Below are 18,791 nucleotides of genomic sequence, written 5' to 3' on the forward strand. Positions count from 1 at the left end.
AAACACAACAGTGGAACCAGTCATGCTGGCATGTTTGCACTATACTTACCTTGCTACTGCTGCACGCCTCCCTTTTTCCATTCCGGTATGCTGCAGCGACTCAGCAAGAAGAAGGTGAACGGCACAGCCCCACGAATGATGCCATCTACTGCTGCCTGAAGGGTCTTTGATCATTTGCATCCAGTGATAGCTCTTATTTCCATCAAGACTGAGTTCCAATGTTCTAGTTTTGGACATGTCCAAACAACAGCAACAGCAACAGCAGCAACAATGGAATGGTGTTTGACAGCACCAGCACGTAAGAACAGCTTTCTGAATCATGCCAGTGTCCCATGTAGTCCATCATACTGTTCTAACAGTATCCAACCAGATGCTTACAACCACATATTTCATACATTAGAATAAATTATATTTAGTCTTGTGGACATTGAGTACCTTCTGAATAACAGGAATGAAAAAAGGAACCATCAGCCAATGTGTCTATCTGTCTCTGTCCTCAACCACACTCCTTTCTTTTTTATAAGTTCAGTGACAACATTGCACATATAATTTGTTACAAGGTTAGCAAGTAAACAATGTCAGACGCTTCTGAACCCAGTATCAGCCATTTCAAAAGGCACCCTAAGCACCTTATTTTCTTAGATTTATACTGTCTTTCTTCCACCATGGAGTCCAAGGCAATGCCCCATCCATGTACTGAAACCTTTGCAAGGTGGGGGTCTCATGTGCCTGACATACCCTAACCAAGACATTTAGAAGGTTATCCTTTATTGTGGCAGCTTTTTGTAAACTGCAGCCTACTTTCTATGCAGGAAGTTTCCTGTCTACTGTGCTCATCTGATGTCATTGATTGGAGTCTACAAAGGCTCGTGTTGCACTTCATCAGATACTCTCTGTGGCCAGGAAACTTCCTGCATTTGAAGTAGGCTGTGGTCTACAAGTGCTTATGCCACATCAAATTTGTTTATTTTTTCAGTCCTGCACAATTTTGTCATTTTGGCTGCAGCTGGCTAATTTAACTTCTTTCCTGCACATTTGTTTCTGCACATGGCAATTCAAGGTGATCAGCTGACGCATCCCTATAGAAATGAACTGCACTTGCATCTGTTCAGTGCTTTTCAGCATTGGATTCCAAGGGGGAAGATGGAGATTTCCTGAGAATATAGATTTCTTAAATTTAATCTGGGCTGATGAATTGATTTACAACAGCAAAATGTGACCAAATTCTTATTCAACAAAGCTTACTATTCCTAAGAGTTTAAAATTCAGAAATGGTAGAATAAGAAAAAAAGACACGAAGAAGCCTGAAAAGAATGAGGTTGACTCAGCCAAGGTTTTCACATTGAAGCTTCATTTGGTGGTTGGGTGATCTGCTAGATATCCTCTTGCTGAAGTGTGAGTCTTCAAGGAATTATTTAGCTTAAAATAAAGCTTTCGGAATCAAGATGTAAAATTTCTGGTAACGTTGAAGGTATTAACATTTTAGGAATGGGTGAGATTGAAGTATATCTCACACAGTAGTAAATTATGTTGCAAATAAGAACATGAAAGGAGTTATGCCTAATTTAGGTAGCACATGATATCTTTCACTTCATTTAAAATTATACATTCTTTAAGGGTTGTTTTAAAGAAACTCAAACAATAATTACAAATCTACCTAGTGTTAGAGAAGGAATTCTGCACTCTTCATGTACCTAAGTGCATTATCTAACCATTTAGCAAATAGGATGCAAAATAAAATAGAAAGTGAAAGTCATTTATATTGTTAAAAACAGAGAGGAAGGTCTATATGTGTTTATCTGTAGAAATAGACTGTAGACCTCAATATGGCCTTGCCCAAATGAAAGAAACATCTGGCCATGGAGAAGTTCTGAAAAGGAATTAACAGACCACATTAAATGAATATTTTGTCAAACTGTTTAACCATGTTGTTATAGAAACCACACTGTTTTTAAACAGAAAGTGTCATCACTTAGTAATGGTCATACTAATTGCAGACAAAACTAGCCATCTTGAACCAGTGTGTCCATGTCCATATACAAAGATTATTTCTCTTCTGTTTGGAATTTGTACATTGAAAGACACACAGTTTCTGGTTTATTTTTTGTTCCTTTCTCCAGATTTTGTAAATTTAATTCCCCTCAAACCCTCCCCTTGGGCCTCAGAAAAATGGTGGTGTGACTTGAACCTCATTACCTGCTTTTTCTCCTGGACTGCAATGCAGTGACTATATAGCCCTCCTTTTTGCCTTGCTCTTGCCCCCAACTACTTTATGATGTCACTTCATTACTAAAATCTGATCAGCTTTAAAGCTCAGGTTTCCCCCGCTTCCAAATTATAATGTGTGTGAATTTTTGACTCAAAATCCCAATGACCGGAAGGTACATATGAGTGCTGTAAGATGCTTAAGTGCTTGTTTGGGCACAAGAAATTCTGTATCTTTCATTATTGAACCAGCATCTATTAAATGTATTCCAGGATTAGTTTTCTATTTGAATGTGCAGAAAAAGATGCCTAAATTCCATGACATGCATTTTTGTAAAGCTTCAGTTGAGATAACCACACAGAGTTCTGATCAGAAATGCTTCTGTCACCCTAAAATAAACAAAGCAAAATCAGTTTTCTCATCTGTGTGCCTCAAGTGAGTTGTAATGAACTCATATTGGTCTCTTGGCTTTCCAAAACTGTTTTGAGCCTTCCGAGTTTGTCTTGCTCTGACGTTTATCCCATGTGGCAAAGCAGAGTCTTGCATAATCTCTCCACTTTAATCAATAGAATAATTGATAAACCAGCTAAGATTTAAACTGATTATCTCCCCAGTGGAACTCCCCTAGGGGCCTGGGCCTCTCTAAATTTTTGACGTCTGTTGTGTACCTTATGTATGAAGTGTGGTTTGAATTATCTGTTTTTATTTGCTTAATGATGGGAGGGTGTTAAAGTCAAATGTTTAATTAACCCAGCAATGGGCTGCGCTGTCTCTTACACACGCACCCAGCTGATTGAGATCTCTCTCGGAGAATACTGAATAGGAAGGATAATGTGGCACTCAGACGGAAGATTGCTTTTTCAATCCATTTGCTGGGTCACTGCTTTGAATGTCTTATTGGATGAAAGGCATTCAGCCCAAGGGAGGGGGGGAGCCCTGCATTTAAGTACATTTTGTTTCTCTCCTGGTCCCCTCCCCACCCAGAAGTTAACTAAAACAGATATGTTGTAGGTTTAATAGGCCATTCATGTCCAAGCAAGGGAGTGTGAATAGTGGCTTTTAATACACCCTGGCTTAAAGCTGTACAGTTTTCTTTAAAAACCAAAAATCTGACTGGCCTTTAGGTACAAGAGCTGTTCTGTACAAATATTCCTGCCTTCCATGTTGCTGTAGTTTGATGGAACCAAAGGGAAACTAACATCCCTGTCTCAGTCAGTGAGGAAATGTTTATTCCTTTGGAAACCATTCTTTTGATGGATAGATTGCTTTCCAAAGTTAGATTTTGTTAATTGAAACCCTTGTTTTTAAGGATTCGATCATAGTGATGTAGAGGGGTACACCATAGTAAAATAGCAGCGGATAAACAGCACAATAGAGGAACAATGCCTCATAAGTTGGCAACATGATTTGATTTGCATGGAATTTTGCTCCATGCTGGGTGAAGTATGTTTGATTTCCCCCGCAACTTTTGCTTTGGAATCATCCATATGCTGTATCCTGAAAACAGAGTACAGTATGTTAGAACAGGAAAGAAAAGCTACCATATGTGTTTTGTGTTGCTTTTTAATTTAATTTAATTTTATTTATTTTACTGAGTTTTTGTGCAAATGCAAACAAGACTCTACCTAACAAACAAATCTACAGAAAACAAAGAAACAAAGCAAAGTTTCTGTGGTTGCTTTGTATATGTGTCTGTAAGCAAAAACCTGTGCCTTTTGCCGTGGTGATCTGCCACATCCCCCTAGTAGTCTGCTGTCTTTGTAGCTGGGTGTGGAGGTCAGCTGCTCCCTTAACCTGGCCAAGCAGCCTCTCTCAATCACTGGGCAATGAGCAAGGTGAAGCCGTAGTTCTGTTCTCTGATGATATGTAGTAGCTTCCCCCTCAGTCTGTCCCCCATTCTTAATAGCAGGTCTCTCGGTGAATCTTAAATTACTGTGGGATCTTTCACCCTGTTATAAAACTTATTAGGTGGCTCTCCTGTGTTAGGTTGTATACACACATCAGTAGGGTATGGACTACTTATTTCAAAGAGCAAGACTGATTTCTAGACTGCAAGCTTTGAAGGAGTGATAATTACACACTTAAGTGATGGCCAGTAACTTTGGTGCAGAAAGCAGGTAGTATGCTTCATTAGGAAGAGGGATGAATGAGAAGGGTAGGAGGAGAGGAATTGGACCACCCCACATTGCTTGACCATCACAAGTTGAGAAACTGGGAACAACAGCTGAAAGCTATGGAGTGTATTTTTGAATAGAGGGTAGCTTCTGGTGTGAGTCAAGTGTTCAGATAATAAGGAAAGGAGATTGTGGGTCAGCAAAAAGCTAGAATGGATGGATCGGTCTGTTTTCAAGTCCATATATTCATGCACAATTCTTTAAATGTGCTTTAAAATTTGAATTTGATTTTTTAAAATAACAAATAAGTATTTAAATACATATTTTATCACAGTGTACACATTTTTAAATGTATGCTATATTAAAATACTTTTTAATGCATTTTGGTACTTTTTTGAATTGAGAACTTCATTACAAAATTCACAGACATGCAAAATCTGAAACATGATCCTGTTCCATTCCACACATTAATCCAGGAAGTGCAGATCAGAGCGGGTCATACTGGAATTCACAAAAATTGAATTCCTCAAGCTTCTGTTCCAGGAACTTCTCAAGAGGAACTTATCCCTTTGCTTATTTCCAGCAAGGAGCCACAAGACAATGTCGATCAGCTCTGTAAAAATTTCTCTTGGCTACTTCAGCTCTTCAGATCACTATGCCGCAAGTGCTTAGGTGTGGCTTACAAAGAGCTAGTCAAGGAAAGAGGTTAAACAAGCAATAGGCTTCAAAAGGATGCCATATGTGCTTGAATCATACAGTTCATGCATTTCCATCACTTACCGGTAGTTTTACCAACATCTAAGTTTGAATCCTCACTCTCACTTTTCTCCCAACTGGTTGCTGTTTTCAAAGGGTCACCTTGGGTCAGGCCCATTAATGCCCATGGATCTGAAGGTGATCTTGGCATTAGGTCATCATGCAGGGGAGTGGGTTTGCATAGCAAGATCATGAGGACCTAAAGATGGTATAAGATGTATGGAGTTGTCAAAAGGAATGCTGGATATGTTTTATGGGGTAGGATTGGTAAGAGAGTTCTGGGTTCAGCTACTTTTAAGAGACATTGGATCTGGCTTTGTATAGCAGATACAAATACAGTAGTACCTCTGGTTAAGAATGTAATTCGTCCCGGAGGTCCATTCTTAAGCTGAAACCGTTCTTATTGTGAGGCGTGCTTTCACGAATGGGGCTTCCCACTGCGCGCGCGCCTCCAGCACACAATTTCCATTTGCATCCTGGGGCAAAGTTTGCAACCAGGAGCAGCTACTTCTGGGTTAGCAGAGCTCGTAACCTGAAGCGTTCGTAACCAGAGGTACCACTGTATTGGAGTACAAGTTAGAAAGCTGTATCTGGAAAAATTGATACAGAACGTACAGTGAAGCTAGCCTACCTTATAATGCATTTTTCAAGTGCCTGCAGCTCCCATGCAGATTAAGCTATAATATTGAGAAGAATCTGTGTCTAGAGAATTTTAATAAATAAAGTGTTTAAAAAAGAATGCCTCCCCAGACCTTTTGACTCCTGCTGCCTCTTGTTAGTGATAGAAATATGTTTTTGATACCCCTGTGACATATCACTATTGGTTCAAAGTCTGTTTTTGTGCTGTTCTTTCTCTACTCGGAAAGTGTTCTTAGACAACTTCTTTTCTTCATGAAAGTTTTAAATTACCGTACATTGCAGAGGGGAGAATGAAAGTGACCAATTCTTGAATTTGATGCTTCTTCTATGCTGGAATCCAGCATTTTAAAAATATTGTGTGTTTAAACCATGGGTAGGCAAACTAAGGCCCGGGGGCTGGATCCAGCCCAATCACCTTCTAAATCCAGCCCCCGGATGGTCCTGGAATCAGCGTGTTTTTACATGAGTAGAATGTGTCCTTTTATTTAATATGCATCTCTTTATTTTATTTGTGGGGCATAGGAATTCATTCATTATTTTTTTCCAAAATATAGTCCAGCCCCCCACAAGGTCTGAGGGACAGTGGACCGGCCCCCTGCTGAAAAGGTTTGCTGACCCTTGGTAAACAAAGATATGAAAATGGAGCAAACAAGCAAAGATTCATTCCAGTTGCATATGACCTGGTTTCCCTCTTTGATGTAGCATTGTTGCAAGTTAAAGCGGAGCCCACAAATTGTACCTTCCAACATTTTGCAATTATAGAAGGCCAAAGCTGGATTTACATAAAACTTCAAAGAGTAACTTGGGGGGGGAAGCGACAACACAGTAGGGGAGAATATATGAGCAATGTAGAGAATAGAAATAGAGATTTCAATAGATAGTAACTTATAAACATTTCTTGGTTGGTATTGCAGTTTACCTATTGTCCTATTATTCTAAAAATGTGTTGGTAAATATGGTCCAATGTCCTTTAGCCATAAAATTGTATAGTCAAAAAAGGTAATAAAAATACATACTGTATTTAAAAAGAAAACGCACAAACAATTCCTTAACATTTCTGTAGTTCTAATCTTAACTTCTTGTTAGGAAAATTAAGAAACAGCTCCGCTTAATGCAGATGTCTGAGTTATAAAAATAACCAGATGTCCTGATTAGCAGAAGCAAATGTTCTTCACTTAATATGTGGAAAATTATACTCAGAAACTCTCTGGATATAAAGGTAAAGGTAAAGGTACCCCTGCCCGTACGGGCCAGTCTTGACAGACTCTGGGGTTGTGCGCCCATCTCACTTAAGAGGCCAGGGGCCAGCGCTGTCCGGAGACACTTCCGGGTCACGTGGCCAGCGTGACATCGCTGCTCTGGCGAGCCAGAGCCGCACACGGAAACGCCGTTTACCTTCCCGCTGGTAAGCGGTCCCTATTTATCTACTTGCATCCGGAGGTGCTTTCGAACTGCTAGGTTGGCAGGCGCTGGGACCGAGCAGCGGGAGCGCACCCCGCCGCAGGGATTCGAACCGCCGACCTTTCGATCGGCAAGTCCTAGGCGCTGAGGCTTTAACCCACAGCGCCACCTGCGTCCCTTCTCTGGATATATACTTGTATAAATAAGATGCTATTGAAGTGAACTAGTTAACTAGCTTTTAAGGTTCAAAACTGTGAATATTTTAAAATGTACCACTTTTGTTCCTTTTTAAATTCCTAGGAAATAAATATGAGCCAGGAAGACTTCCTTCTTTCATAGACTCTGTTTAATAGATAAAACCTAGTGCTCTTAAAATAATCTAGGTTGCTTCTTTTTATTTTACAAGAATCTGGCTATATTAATCTTAGATGATTTTGAAAATCTTTTATCATTTTCATGCACATGGGCTTTTATACATGCCGTTGTATGATACTGAAGTATTTTAACTGTAATCTTTTTAATAAATGAATAATTTGAAATTAAGAAAAAGAAGTGGCCATTGACTTTGCTTTGTGTTTTCGTGAAGTTTTGATGCCCATCTCTGCAGTGACACATGCTGTTGTAGCATTTTTAGATATGGCTCAAAATAATAAATAGATAGGTTATATTATGAAGTCAATACTGTGCTTCAGCATGGTAAGAAAAGTACCGTTTCATATTGTCCCCTTCCACCACCCTTATAGGAATTGCTTATTTGTTTCTTTAAAACTTGCCTTAAAAGCTAGAGTTAGACACATGAGTGCCTGTATTTTTAATTTGTAGGAAACAAACTCATTTCCTATAGCACTGGATCAGATGACTAGGGAGACTACCTGTAAAGATTATTACATTCCCACACTCTCCCTTTAATTGATGATAATGTAAATTACTGTCATATTTGTGCAAACATAAGCCTCTTACAAATAAAATCTTCAGTTACATGAAACTTCTTAAAAGCTAGGAAAACGCAGTTTGCATTGCTGGTTTGTTGCAGTGTGTTTGAATGTTCAGAGAGCAGATCATTGACACAGTTCTTCAGGGCTCAAGCCATTCTCTATAGTTTGGTGAACTAGTCTGAGGTTTGTTTCTGTTTGGCATTGCTTCCTGATTCTTTTCAAAACCTTAACATTGCAAAAGGTGTATTTTGGCCATAAGTGTGTTGTTTTTCTTGAGATGAGAGAATGGAGTCTGTTAAATGATTTAATTGGGTGTTGAGCCCATAATTTTTGTAAAGAAGTTTACATTTTCTTTTGCACGAGCTATGTCAGTTTTCATACTAGTGCTTTTTGAAGGAGCTGAGATTTATAATCTGACAAACTGCATTTATGAAATCGGGATGCTGACGGTCCCTTTACAGTTGCAAGGCTCTTGAACTCATCTATCACTTACAAAGGTTATTGGAAAGGGACTATAGGAATTTTACTCTCCTGCAACCATTAGATTGGCATTTATTTCCCTCCTTCTCTTTAATCCATACTGTGGCAGAGTCGCAAAAGTAATTCAAATGCATTTTTTCAGCCCTTACTTGCTTACCCCCTGCAGTGTCCCACAAGATTATGAAATCCAATTTGGGCACAAAAACCTCTCCCCTGGACTACCAGGAAACATAACATCAGCCTGCCAAAGTACCTAGAATGTTGTGTTTGACCTTATAGATTGTCCTTGAGGTACTTACGGAATTAGTTGCAAACTGACTCTGCTGCTTCTGTGTCTCAGTTTTATAGACCAGAAATGCTCATGTCAGGCTATACATGTTTAATCCCTACCAGCTCATTTCATTTCTCTTCTCATCTCCCTCTGCCCCTGTTCCAGATATCCTTGTCTATTGCATAAGTCCTACTTGTTTGGAAGAGATTTGTTTGTCACCAGAAGCTCTGCTAAAATAGGGAATGCGCATGACAAGACATTTGTAACTGCTTTTCTCCCCCCAAAGCAAGCATGCAATTTTCCTTATTGGTTGCAGGTTTTAAAGGCAATAGGATGTTTTAAAGACCAATTCTGGCCTCTGGGATAATGACAAGTGTTTTGCCTGCATAAACAATATATATTTTTTCCTTTGAGGTCTCCACACACCTAGTTTCCCTCAAGCTCATCATCTCTGTCAGGTTAATCAATAGGCACCGTATGGCAGAGGGTCAGTAATCAGTGTCATCATGCCTTTAAATCGTGTTGAAAATTTGCTTAAAGCCTGGGCCAATTAACATCGAGATGATGAATGGATGGGTAGATGGGAAGAGCCTTGCGCTTGGGGGCTTTGTGCAAAGGAGATGCTCAGCTGTTGAGCAGCCGACACCAGCGAATAAAATCAGCCATTCATGTGAGCTCAGTCCACCCACTCTTAATGATAATGTCAATCTAGCAAAATATATACACATTGGAGTTGTCATGAGTTCATAAATCAAAGGAGTTTGTCAAAGGCATTCAGATTAACGAGGCAGCAGCAATAACAAGTCAAATTTGCATAGAGAATTGCCCGAATCTCAGTAAATTATGATCCTGTTTTTCATTTGATTATTTGCTAATGTCTCAAGAGGGAGAATGATTATATTAGCATGCAAAATCTACTCCAGAAGTAGGAATTGGAGGTACAGCCGACCAGCACACGACGACAATTAATCAGTTTCTGCATACTAGCTTGAACGCACAAGGCCCAGAAATGAACTCCTTTTATTATTATTTCTCCTTGCTACTGATCCAAATGGTTCAGCTTGACAGCGACTTTATATTGCTTTAACAGTGTTCTGAATTGTGCCTGCAGGCAAGACATAGTTATGCAGCTATAACCAACCTATCCATCTGCCAACCAGATTGGAATTCTCCTATCCAAAGCTTCCATTAACCCCCACTGACAGCTCCAAACAGGATTAAGGATTTGAAAGCATAAAAAGTGCTCTCTGCATAGACATGGTTCCTCTCTCACACACAGATAGACATTTGAAAAAGTGCTGCATCTGTATGGCTTTATAATTAGTGCTGGCAAGTACAGTCTTTTCCTCCTCCCACCCTCAGAAGAAGAAGAAGAAGAAGAAGAAGAAGAAGAAGAAGAAGAAAAGCATCGACGTAGTTGGCATGGTTATTGTGATATCTGTTGTGAGATGAGGGGCTGTCTTAAAAGGTGGTTCTGTTCAGCTGATAGTCCTTTGGAATGCTTTCATCCATCCATTGCATCTGATTCCAGCATTTGTTTGGATGGTTTATAGGCATGAAAGTTGCAATATCACAGTTAAATTGCTTCAGTGCGACTATGAGGACATTTTAGGTAGGGGTGGCCGCTGAGTTTCCTATATCATTGATATTAATAAATTGTGTATTGGGTTTAGGGGTAGTACCAAGCGTTGGGGTAGCTATGTTGCCATGCAAGTGAATTCTGTTAATTACAAGTCTTCTCACACAAATGGAATTTGTCAAGGGTCTCTTTTAGACACTTAACTGTCTAAGATTAGAACATAGGATTGTCTCAAAAACATGCTCCTGTTAGCATTGTAAAAGAGAAGTGATCTTTACCTTGCTGCTGATAGTTCAAGTGTGCCTAACTGTTAAGATAAGAATTTCAAACCCCATTCACATGCTCAGCTTTCCCAGAATTTTCTGTACTAGAATCATGATTAAGTTCCATGGAAATGTTGTTTCACAAGAGAGGCCAAGGAAGCTCATACTTCTTTTCAGACTTTCCTTACAGATATGTTACATATCCAATGCTTGCTTATAGGAGGCATTTTTATTGTGGGATTTTGTGTGTGTCCTCCATTCTTCACTGCCCCACATAATCCCACTGTCTTTCTGATAAGCATTTGGTGATCATGGGATAATTCCAGACATTACCTTCTACGAGTACCATGTGGGTTGAGCTCAAGGGTTGAGCTGTCATTCTGGAAATGTTGGCTTGCTGAGTGCTAGATGTGGGGGAAGATTACCAGAGCACATACTATGAGGTAAACTGGTCTCAAAAAAGACCTGATTAATTGTGCCTTGTGCTTCATGCCTGAAATTGTACTGCTTGTGTGAGAGATTCCACATATCTTGCTTTTGTAAAAATATTTGTCAAATGAGAGCAGCCTGGTGAAAAGAAAGCATTCAATCTAGTACGATCAAGAGCTGTCAGGGTTTTCACCCACATCTTTTGGGGTGGGCTGTGGGGAGGCTTCTGCTTTCTCCCTCCCATGTGATTTTACTGCAGTTTTGATTTCTTTGATGCTGTATTCTGTCTTCACAGTTTTAGAATTTCACTCAAAACATTCCTTTATTGGTCAATAGAGGGCACCAGCAATTCCTAATTTTTGCTTCCAAGGGCCCAGACCCTAGGTCCCAAAGAGTGCTATGAAAACCTGATGAGCAGTTCAGTGAGGAGTGATGCCTGCAGATGTACTTATTTATTTCACCTTTGAAATGCATAGCAGAATCTAAAGATTGCAAAGAATTTCCTGTGTTCTAAAGCTTGTTGTCCACATGGAAACCAGATTTCCAGTTTCCAAGCAATCGGTTCCATCTTTGCTGCTTCTTAAGGAGCATAATCTTTTCCAGTTTTCATCCTTTGCCAAGCGTAACTTAACTTGCTGACAAAAGTGCATGAGCAGCGCTCCTTTTTAATAGTCTGCTGTGTTGGTGCAGTAGAATGGGGCGACGGCAAGCTGTGAGCCACCATATGCACTTGGCAGTCATTGTCTGGTCTTTGTTCAGCCAACCTCTTAGTCTTGCCACCTATAAAGATAATGAATAAAACAAAGGTTTCAAATTAGCTGTTTAGTTTCAAGGAAGAAATTGGTAAACTTGAAGCATGTTGGGACAGGCAACATAAAGGCTGTTGAATTCCATGGCATTTGGTAATGCATTTATCCTAGAAGGAAGGCGAAGGAGAGAGAAAAAAGGGAGCATGCGCTTCAAATATATGTTATTATTCTTGGTGCTGCCACTTGTTAGTACTGTATTCAGGTACCACCCTAAAAGTATAATGTATGTACTAGTTTTACTTTTTCTTCTTCTCTACTTGTGTTATTAATTCCATATTTCCCACCCATATTTTAACCTTTTCATAGACTTATGTCCTTCATCATTAGTCAGTCTGTTTCCAGTTTCAGATCGTTCCTTAAAACATACTCTATAAGTAGATTGACCAAGACAGTGGATGGTGCTTTGTCTACCCTTTCCTATCCAAACTCGATTCATGGTAACTCAGTCTTTACCATTTGGGTTAGCCAAAATACTTGTTGGGTAGAAATCCTGTCTGTTTTTATATCCTATATAACATTCTTTATTTATACCAAAGTCTTCAACTGTAAAAGAGCTTCTGGAACAGCTAGTATCAGTACGTAGCAAATATATCAGCTTGCTAAACTATATTGTAACAGTGGCATGGTATTTTGGAGTTCCTCTGTGTTCCTCTTAGTATTTAGGTTGCAACTCACAGGACTAATTTGGGTCTTTCCACAAAGTCACTGCTTCCAGGAGCTGTTTGCATGCTACATTTCTAAGTCCCATAAAAATATTTTTTAAACATTGTGATCCTTAATTTTGTAACATACAGTTGCTAGCATATAAAGTCCGGAACAACTCTGGATTCAAGTACCTAAAAGGAATGTCTCCCAAATAACTACCCAAACCATGTATTACGATCAGTGGGTGATGCCTTGCTTTCTGACCCATCTGTGGGCATGGCAGTTAGGACAACGACATGTGACAAGTCATTCTTAGTGACTGTGCCCATTTATACAATCTCAGAAAAATAGAATTGTAGAGGTGGAAGTGATTCAAGGATCACTCTAGTCCAACCCCCTGCAGTGCAGGAATCACAACTAAAGAATGCCTGATAGATGGCTAGCTAACACCTTTTTAAAAACTTACAGTGAAGGAGAGCCCACCACCTTCCAAGGTGGTCTGCTTTTCCTAAACAACATTTGGTTGGCACCCATAGTTGATACATTTAAATAAAGGCTGAAGACATTTTTATTTGTCCAGGCTTTTTGATCTTAATGGAAACATTAAGGATAAGTATTAGGACCTGTTCATAACTTGATCATAAATGATCTAGAGTTAGGAGTGAACAGAGAGGTGGCCAAATTTGCTGATGATACTAAATTGCTCAGGGTTGTTAAAACAAAAAGAAAATGTGAAGAGCTCCAAAAGGACATCTCCAAACTGAGTGAATGGTCAATAAAATGGAAAACGCAGTTCAATGCAAAGTGTAAAGTCAAGGCAAAAAAGATTCATAATTTCACATATATGCTCAGGAGATCTGTCTGTGGCTGACCAGGAATGAGGGATCCTAGTAGATATCTCAATGAAGATGTTCACCTCAGTGTGCAGCAGCTGTGAAAAAGGCAAATTCAATGCTAGGGAGCATTAGGAAGGGAATTGAAATCAAATAAGGTGGTTATACAAATCTATGGTACAGCCACATTTGGAATACTGTGTGCAGTGCTAGTTTCCTCACACGAAATAAGACCTTGTAGAGTTGGAAAAGGTTCAGAAAAAGGCAACCAAAATGATTGTGGTAGTTGGGATTTCCCAATTTAGAGAGAAGGCAAATAAGAGGTGACATGAAGTTTATAAATAGATAGAAAAAAGTTGTTCTCCCTCTCCCATAACATTGGAAGTCATGGATATCCAATGAAGTTGAATGTTCAGCAGACTCTTCTTAGGTTCTTAACGTTCATTATCAAAGTCATTGAAGTGGAAGTAATTCCATTGTATTAAACCCTAGTATTGTTGTGAGCCAGGGCATCCCACTTTAGTTATGTAGAAGAGTTCAGATCCAGCATTATGGAAGTGCTTGGACACATGCTGGGAATACAAAAAATCTGACTTTGTAATATTTTGAAAGTCTTGTTTAATTAGACGGGTATCTGTCATGAAGGAATATGTCTAGGGTCTGTTTATAGTGGCTTGCTCTTTTTCATGATACTGGATATGTCACAGGCTATGTCTATGGCAGACACTCATTCCAATTTATCCAATTGCGTGCCAGACAAAATAAAAAATATTGACGCGTCTTAACAAAAAGAATTCAAAGGAAGTGAAAACTCATAGGTAATGTTGCTGAAAACATCAGATTTTTTGCTTTCTTAGATCAGTGTTGAAAGGAAAATATCTGAATTAATGATTTCCACCTTTTCCCCTCTCATCTGCATAGAATTCATCTGAGAGAGAAGACTGTAGCAATGACGAGCCCCCCAGGAAGATCATTCCCGAGAAGAATGCACTCAGGCAGGTATGCACTGAATTTAGGTGTGCAAAACCCACCCAGCCCCTTTACTTGAATGACCTAGAGTCCTTTGACATCCCTTGCAACTTGGAAAGATACAAAACACATAAAGGAATTATTATTATTTTTCCCTCCCTCCCTCCCTCCCTCCCTCCCTCCCTCCCTCCCTCCCTCCCTCCCTCCCTCTCTCTTTCCTGAAGGAGTATATAAGTTTTCAAGTTACAACAATCATTCTTTGGAAGGCACCTTGGAGCTAATTCACATCTTTCCAGAGCAGTATGCAAGCTTACTTTCTTATGTATCGTACATTGCTCCAGTAATGTGCCTTAGAGAGCAGTCTTGTGGGTCAAGCAGGTGGTGTGATTCTTTGCTGAGCTAGTAATGGATGGATACTGAATTCCTTGTCATGTGCTGTACAAGAGATCCACGTATTCTGCAACCACCCTTGACCTCTTGGGGAATAGGAAGTTTGTATTACTATCAGGCAAGTTTTCAGACCAATAGGCCTTGATTCTTATGTGTGTGGCCATAACTAAAGGAACAAACATTCAGTTATATTCCTAATCTAAACTTGAACCAGAACAGAAGAAAGGTGAGCTAATAGGCTTTTCAGTTAATACAGAATTGGCTGCTAATTTAAAAAGTGATTATTGGAATTTAGACGCACTCCCTTACACACAAGGGTTATTGATGGTTTATGCCATAGTCTTAACCTTCAGCTGCTGTTACCAGTTTGCAGACAGTAGCATTCTGGTTAGTGAGGCCTGGTAGCTGGCATCAACAGGGTGCAGCTGAGATTTTCTTGGACAGTAAATAAAGAAGAGGTATTACTTGGCTGAATTCATTGGAAAAGCAAAGTCAGTCCAAATTGGCCTGCAGGCTATATCTTTGAGATCAGATATGCTTCCAGCCATGTATTTGTGAAATCAATGCTCCTCAGATATGCATTTTCTTATTTCTTTTTTTTTTTTTCAGGATCCACACAACACTGTTGGCATCAACATTTCAACCAATATCACTATCCCACCCTCCCTTTAATCTAGATTTTCCGTTTCTGGGAAAGATCCAATATTAAGGGGTTTTGTGTGTGTGATATTGCATAAAGGATAAAGCTGTTGCCATTGATCCATTTGTGATATCTCAATATCCTGTTGGTAAATAAATTCCCTGTCTGGATAGTCCCATAGGGACCTAGAAGGAATCGAGAAAGTAATGTGTTTCTTTTCTGAAAAACAGTTCTATTTTCTTCTTTGAATGCAAACGTATATTATCTTCTGCTTTGCTCAGGAGAGGGCAAATTTGTTGTGTGGGGGGGAGGGGGAAATAAGGCTGGACATCCAGCCACTCCTTAAACTTCCTATTGTCCTTTTATTTAGTAAAATGACCCTAAAATTCACAACAATCATTCTCACTCATGAAAGGACAGCATCAGTATGTGATCTGCAAGTACATGGGTTAGAGAACTTTTGCAAGCATCATCTGCTTGATCTATGTACACATGGCAAGTATACAGCACTGCTTATTATGCATTGCAGAATGAAAACACATTTCCACATGGAGGTGTAACCTATGGTGGCCTTTATTTTGGCTCCATGCATTTAAAGTGTAAGACTTCTCCCAAATAATCTTGGGAACTGTAGCTGACCTCCTACAGAGCTACAGCTAAAGTTTCCAGGAATCTTTACGGGAAGTCATGTACTTTAGGGGAAGTCATGTACTTCAAATGTTTAGTGGGTACCTTTGACCACTTCCCATTACTCTTGCATAGAAGCAGTGGCGGAGCTTCATGTTCCGGCACCGGGGGGCGGAGAGCAGGCAGGGGCGGGGCTGGCGTGCATCCTGGGGGTGTGGCATGTCGCCTGCGGGGGCATGGTGCCCAGCACAGGCAGGGGGGCAGCTGCAATGGCACCCACCAGGATCACACTGCCGGGGACAGTGTGCTCCTCCCACACTTCGCTTCCTCCGCCAGTGCATAGACGAAGCCAGCAGAGAGAAACATAACCTAGTTTAAAGCCATGTACCGTTTAGAGAAGTAAATATAATTAGGTCTTATTAGCATGTATTCTGTGAAGAAAGACTTGGGGGGAAATTGAATGCTGGGGGGCCGTGGGTGGGGGAGGTTGTGTGGATGTGTGTTTGCAGCCTTGGAAAACCATGACAAGGGGACAAAGTTTTTGGCAACTATGTTTAAGCTAACAAACGAATTTTCTCACTGCTAAGTTATAAATTAATTTTAATAGGCTGATCCAGATGGTCCATTTGGAAAATGGATAGCTTGATCTGTTGAAAATTAAACTAAATTTATCTCTCTCATACTTCAAACTGAAGCTAGTGTGAAAAGAGTGCCCATTAAGTCCGGTGAATACAGATGGACCGGCAGGTCACACATGGGACTAATCTGATTCATTTTAAAAATAAATGTGTGAATTATTGAATCAGTCTCCTGGTTTGACTCCTGTTTTGTGCATGTGTGCAGTCTTTTTAAAACAGACCCTCAAATGCTTCAGTGCCTTTTTAACCTGTATGTTTCCATTTTAAATTCAACGTTCTTGCCAAAAACTGTAATTAGTTTTCAGTAGCCATCATTTAGTGTTGGATCCGAATAGTAGATTGATTAGGTCAGGCATTTGTTATTTTAAGGGCTTCGTCTCCATTTCTGAAGAGTTGGGGCTTAGTAGCAGAGAGAGAGAGAGAGAGAGAGAGAGAGAGAGAGAGAGAGAGAGAGAGAGAGAGAGAGATCGCTTTTAGAAACCAATGAGGGGGAAGCTCCCCAGGGACCTTTGAGCCTTTTGGCTTTTGGTTGTGTTAAACAGAGCCATGAATGAAGATCTGTAAATTTATTGCAGTGCCATCTGGGTTTTCCCGTTCCTTTTTGTAGGAACCATATTATTGTTGGCTTGTATCTGTCTATTGTAGTGGTCACTCCCCAGGAGCTTGCCCTCATCCTCCAAAGGAAAGTGATGAATAGCAAGGGTCAGCAGGCATAGGTCACAGGGCAGCTGTCCGGAGCTGCCCTGAACTTGATTACCCTACTGTCTTTAAAAATATTGGCACAATGCAGGTTGTTTAAAGAAAGCTTCTCTCTCCTGTGCTCAAATGGGGTAATAATGAAGTGCCTTTTTGCTGTCAAGACTTGCTCTATGGGGTGAGTTGGGGGTGGATCTCTGTGGAGAGGAAATCGTGTCAGAAGGTGCCATGGGGATGTGCTGACGGCAGCGGGATTGCAATGATGTGCATTGCACTTTTCATTGGGATCATCTCTCCTAAGAGTTTCCCGATGGAAGGAAAGTGAGGCACCCAAGACCCTTCTCCACCCCACCCCGTCCCAGCCACCCAGCATTTTCATGAACTCTTCCTTCAGCAATTTGACACAGAGCTGCAACATTTAGAGGTTGGGGAGGACATACAAAGCCTCTGACATTTTGTGCTGCAGGATGCTTAAAAGTATGGGCAAGCCAGAGCAAAAGAGAGGCAAAAGTAAAGGAACATCGCTTCCTAGTTACTGTAGAGTAGGCTGTAGATGTTTCTGTGAGGAAAAGAGTTGGTGTCTAAGCTGTAATTTGTATCAATCTTGAACGCTTGTTAGGAAAAAGCGACCCAGTATGAAGGAGGAATAGTTATTTCAAATGTGCTTATAATTTGCTTTTGTGTTTTCCTATCCACTATTATTATCCCAAATATCACTTGTGCAGAAATCCTTGCCTGTTCAGCAGAAATGTTGTCTTGCAGCCTAAAAACTCTGTGGTTGCCCCCTGTCCCTGTTTCAATGCTAATCGGGTCTGTCAGATGTGCGGCATTTCTGCATTCCCCCGTAATGGAGTAAATTGCTTGCGTTGTCTATTGTCCTGACCTTTTGTTTCCGTGTCCACTTACAGGCCAATGAACGTGGGTAGTGATAAATAAAGCTCTGAGCAGGACTCTCAAGTCTTTGAAAACAGCATGTTGCCATCTCCCTAGTTATATTTCTTTAAGTGTTTACGTGTATGCTGAATTCTTTTCTCTTGTGTGGCTGGAACCCTGGGGCCTCGGAGCCATGAGAGAGGCCAAGAAGCTGACAAAGTAGCTGTCCCCTTGTTAGCTTGTTCCTTTCTTTTAAAAAACAACCACAAAAAAACCACAAGATGAAACCCATCTGGCTCAGGGCATTACATTTTCCTCCCCCATGCACCTCTATAGATGAAGAGTTTCACCTGCAGTGAGGGTTTACATTGATTAGGAAGGGTGCAGTAATTCAACTCTGGCCATCCACTTCACTGATACTTTGCAGTCTTTAAAGGTGCTGACCCATTGAGTTAAGCTGTCAAGAGGAGGATAAAAAAGGAGCTCCGTCCCAGGAGGTAACAGCTGCCAGGTTTTCAACACCTTGTGCGCTGCTGGAGAAATGTCACCAATTGTCAATGGGGAAGAAAAATGACTGACTTGCCTGCCATCTTCCCTT

General features: G+C 40.4%; 1 protein-coding gene across 10 annotated transcripts in view; it reads left to right on the top strand.

Annotated features, from left to right (window-relative positions):
* Positions 1 to 18,791, top strand: part of BTRC (beta-transducin repeat containing E3 ubiquitin protein ligase) — a 128,393-nt gene that overhangs the window by 45,153 nt on the left and 64,449 nt on the right. For 5 of the 10 annotated variants that reach the window (XR_013839335.1, XM_079977442.1, XM_079977446.1 and 2 more), the window contains one exon: positions 14,282 to 14,359. The exons of 4 other annotated variants lie outside the window; for them this stretch is intronic. Coding sequence is in view for 4 of the 6 variants with exons in the window: in XM_079977442.1 (XP_079833568.1) it covers positions 14,282 to 14,359 (78 nt within the window). In the remaining 2 variants the exon portion in view is untranslated. Of the gene's footprint in view, positions 1 to 14,281; positions 14,360 to 18,791 lie in introns of those variants that run through there. One more of the 10 variants, XM_079977443.1, reaches the window with a different exon arrangement.

The sequence above is a fragment of the Podarcis cretensis genome (assembly GCF_951804945.1).
Source record: "Podarcis cretensis genome assembly, chromosome: 5".
Lineage (NCBI taxonomy): Eukaryota > Metazoa > Chordata > Lepidosauria > Squamata > Lacertidae > Podarcis > Podarcis cretensis.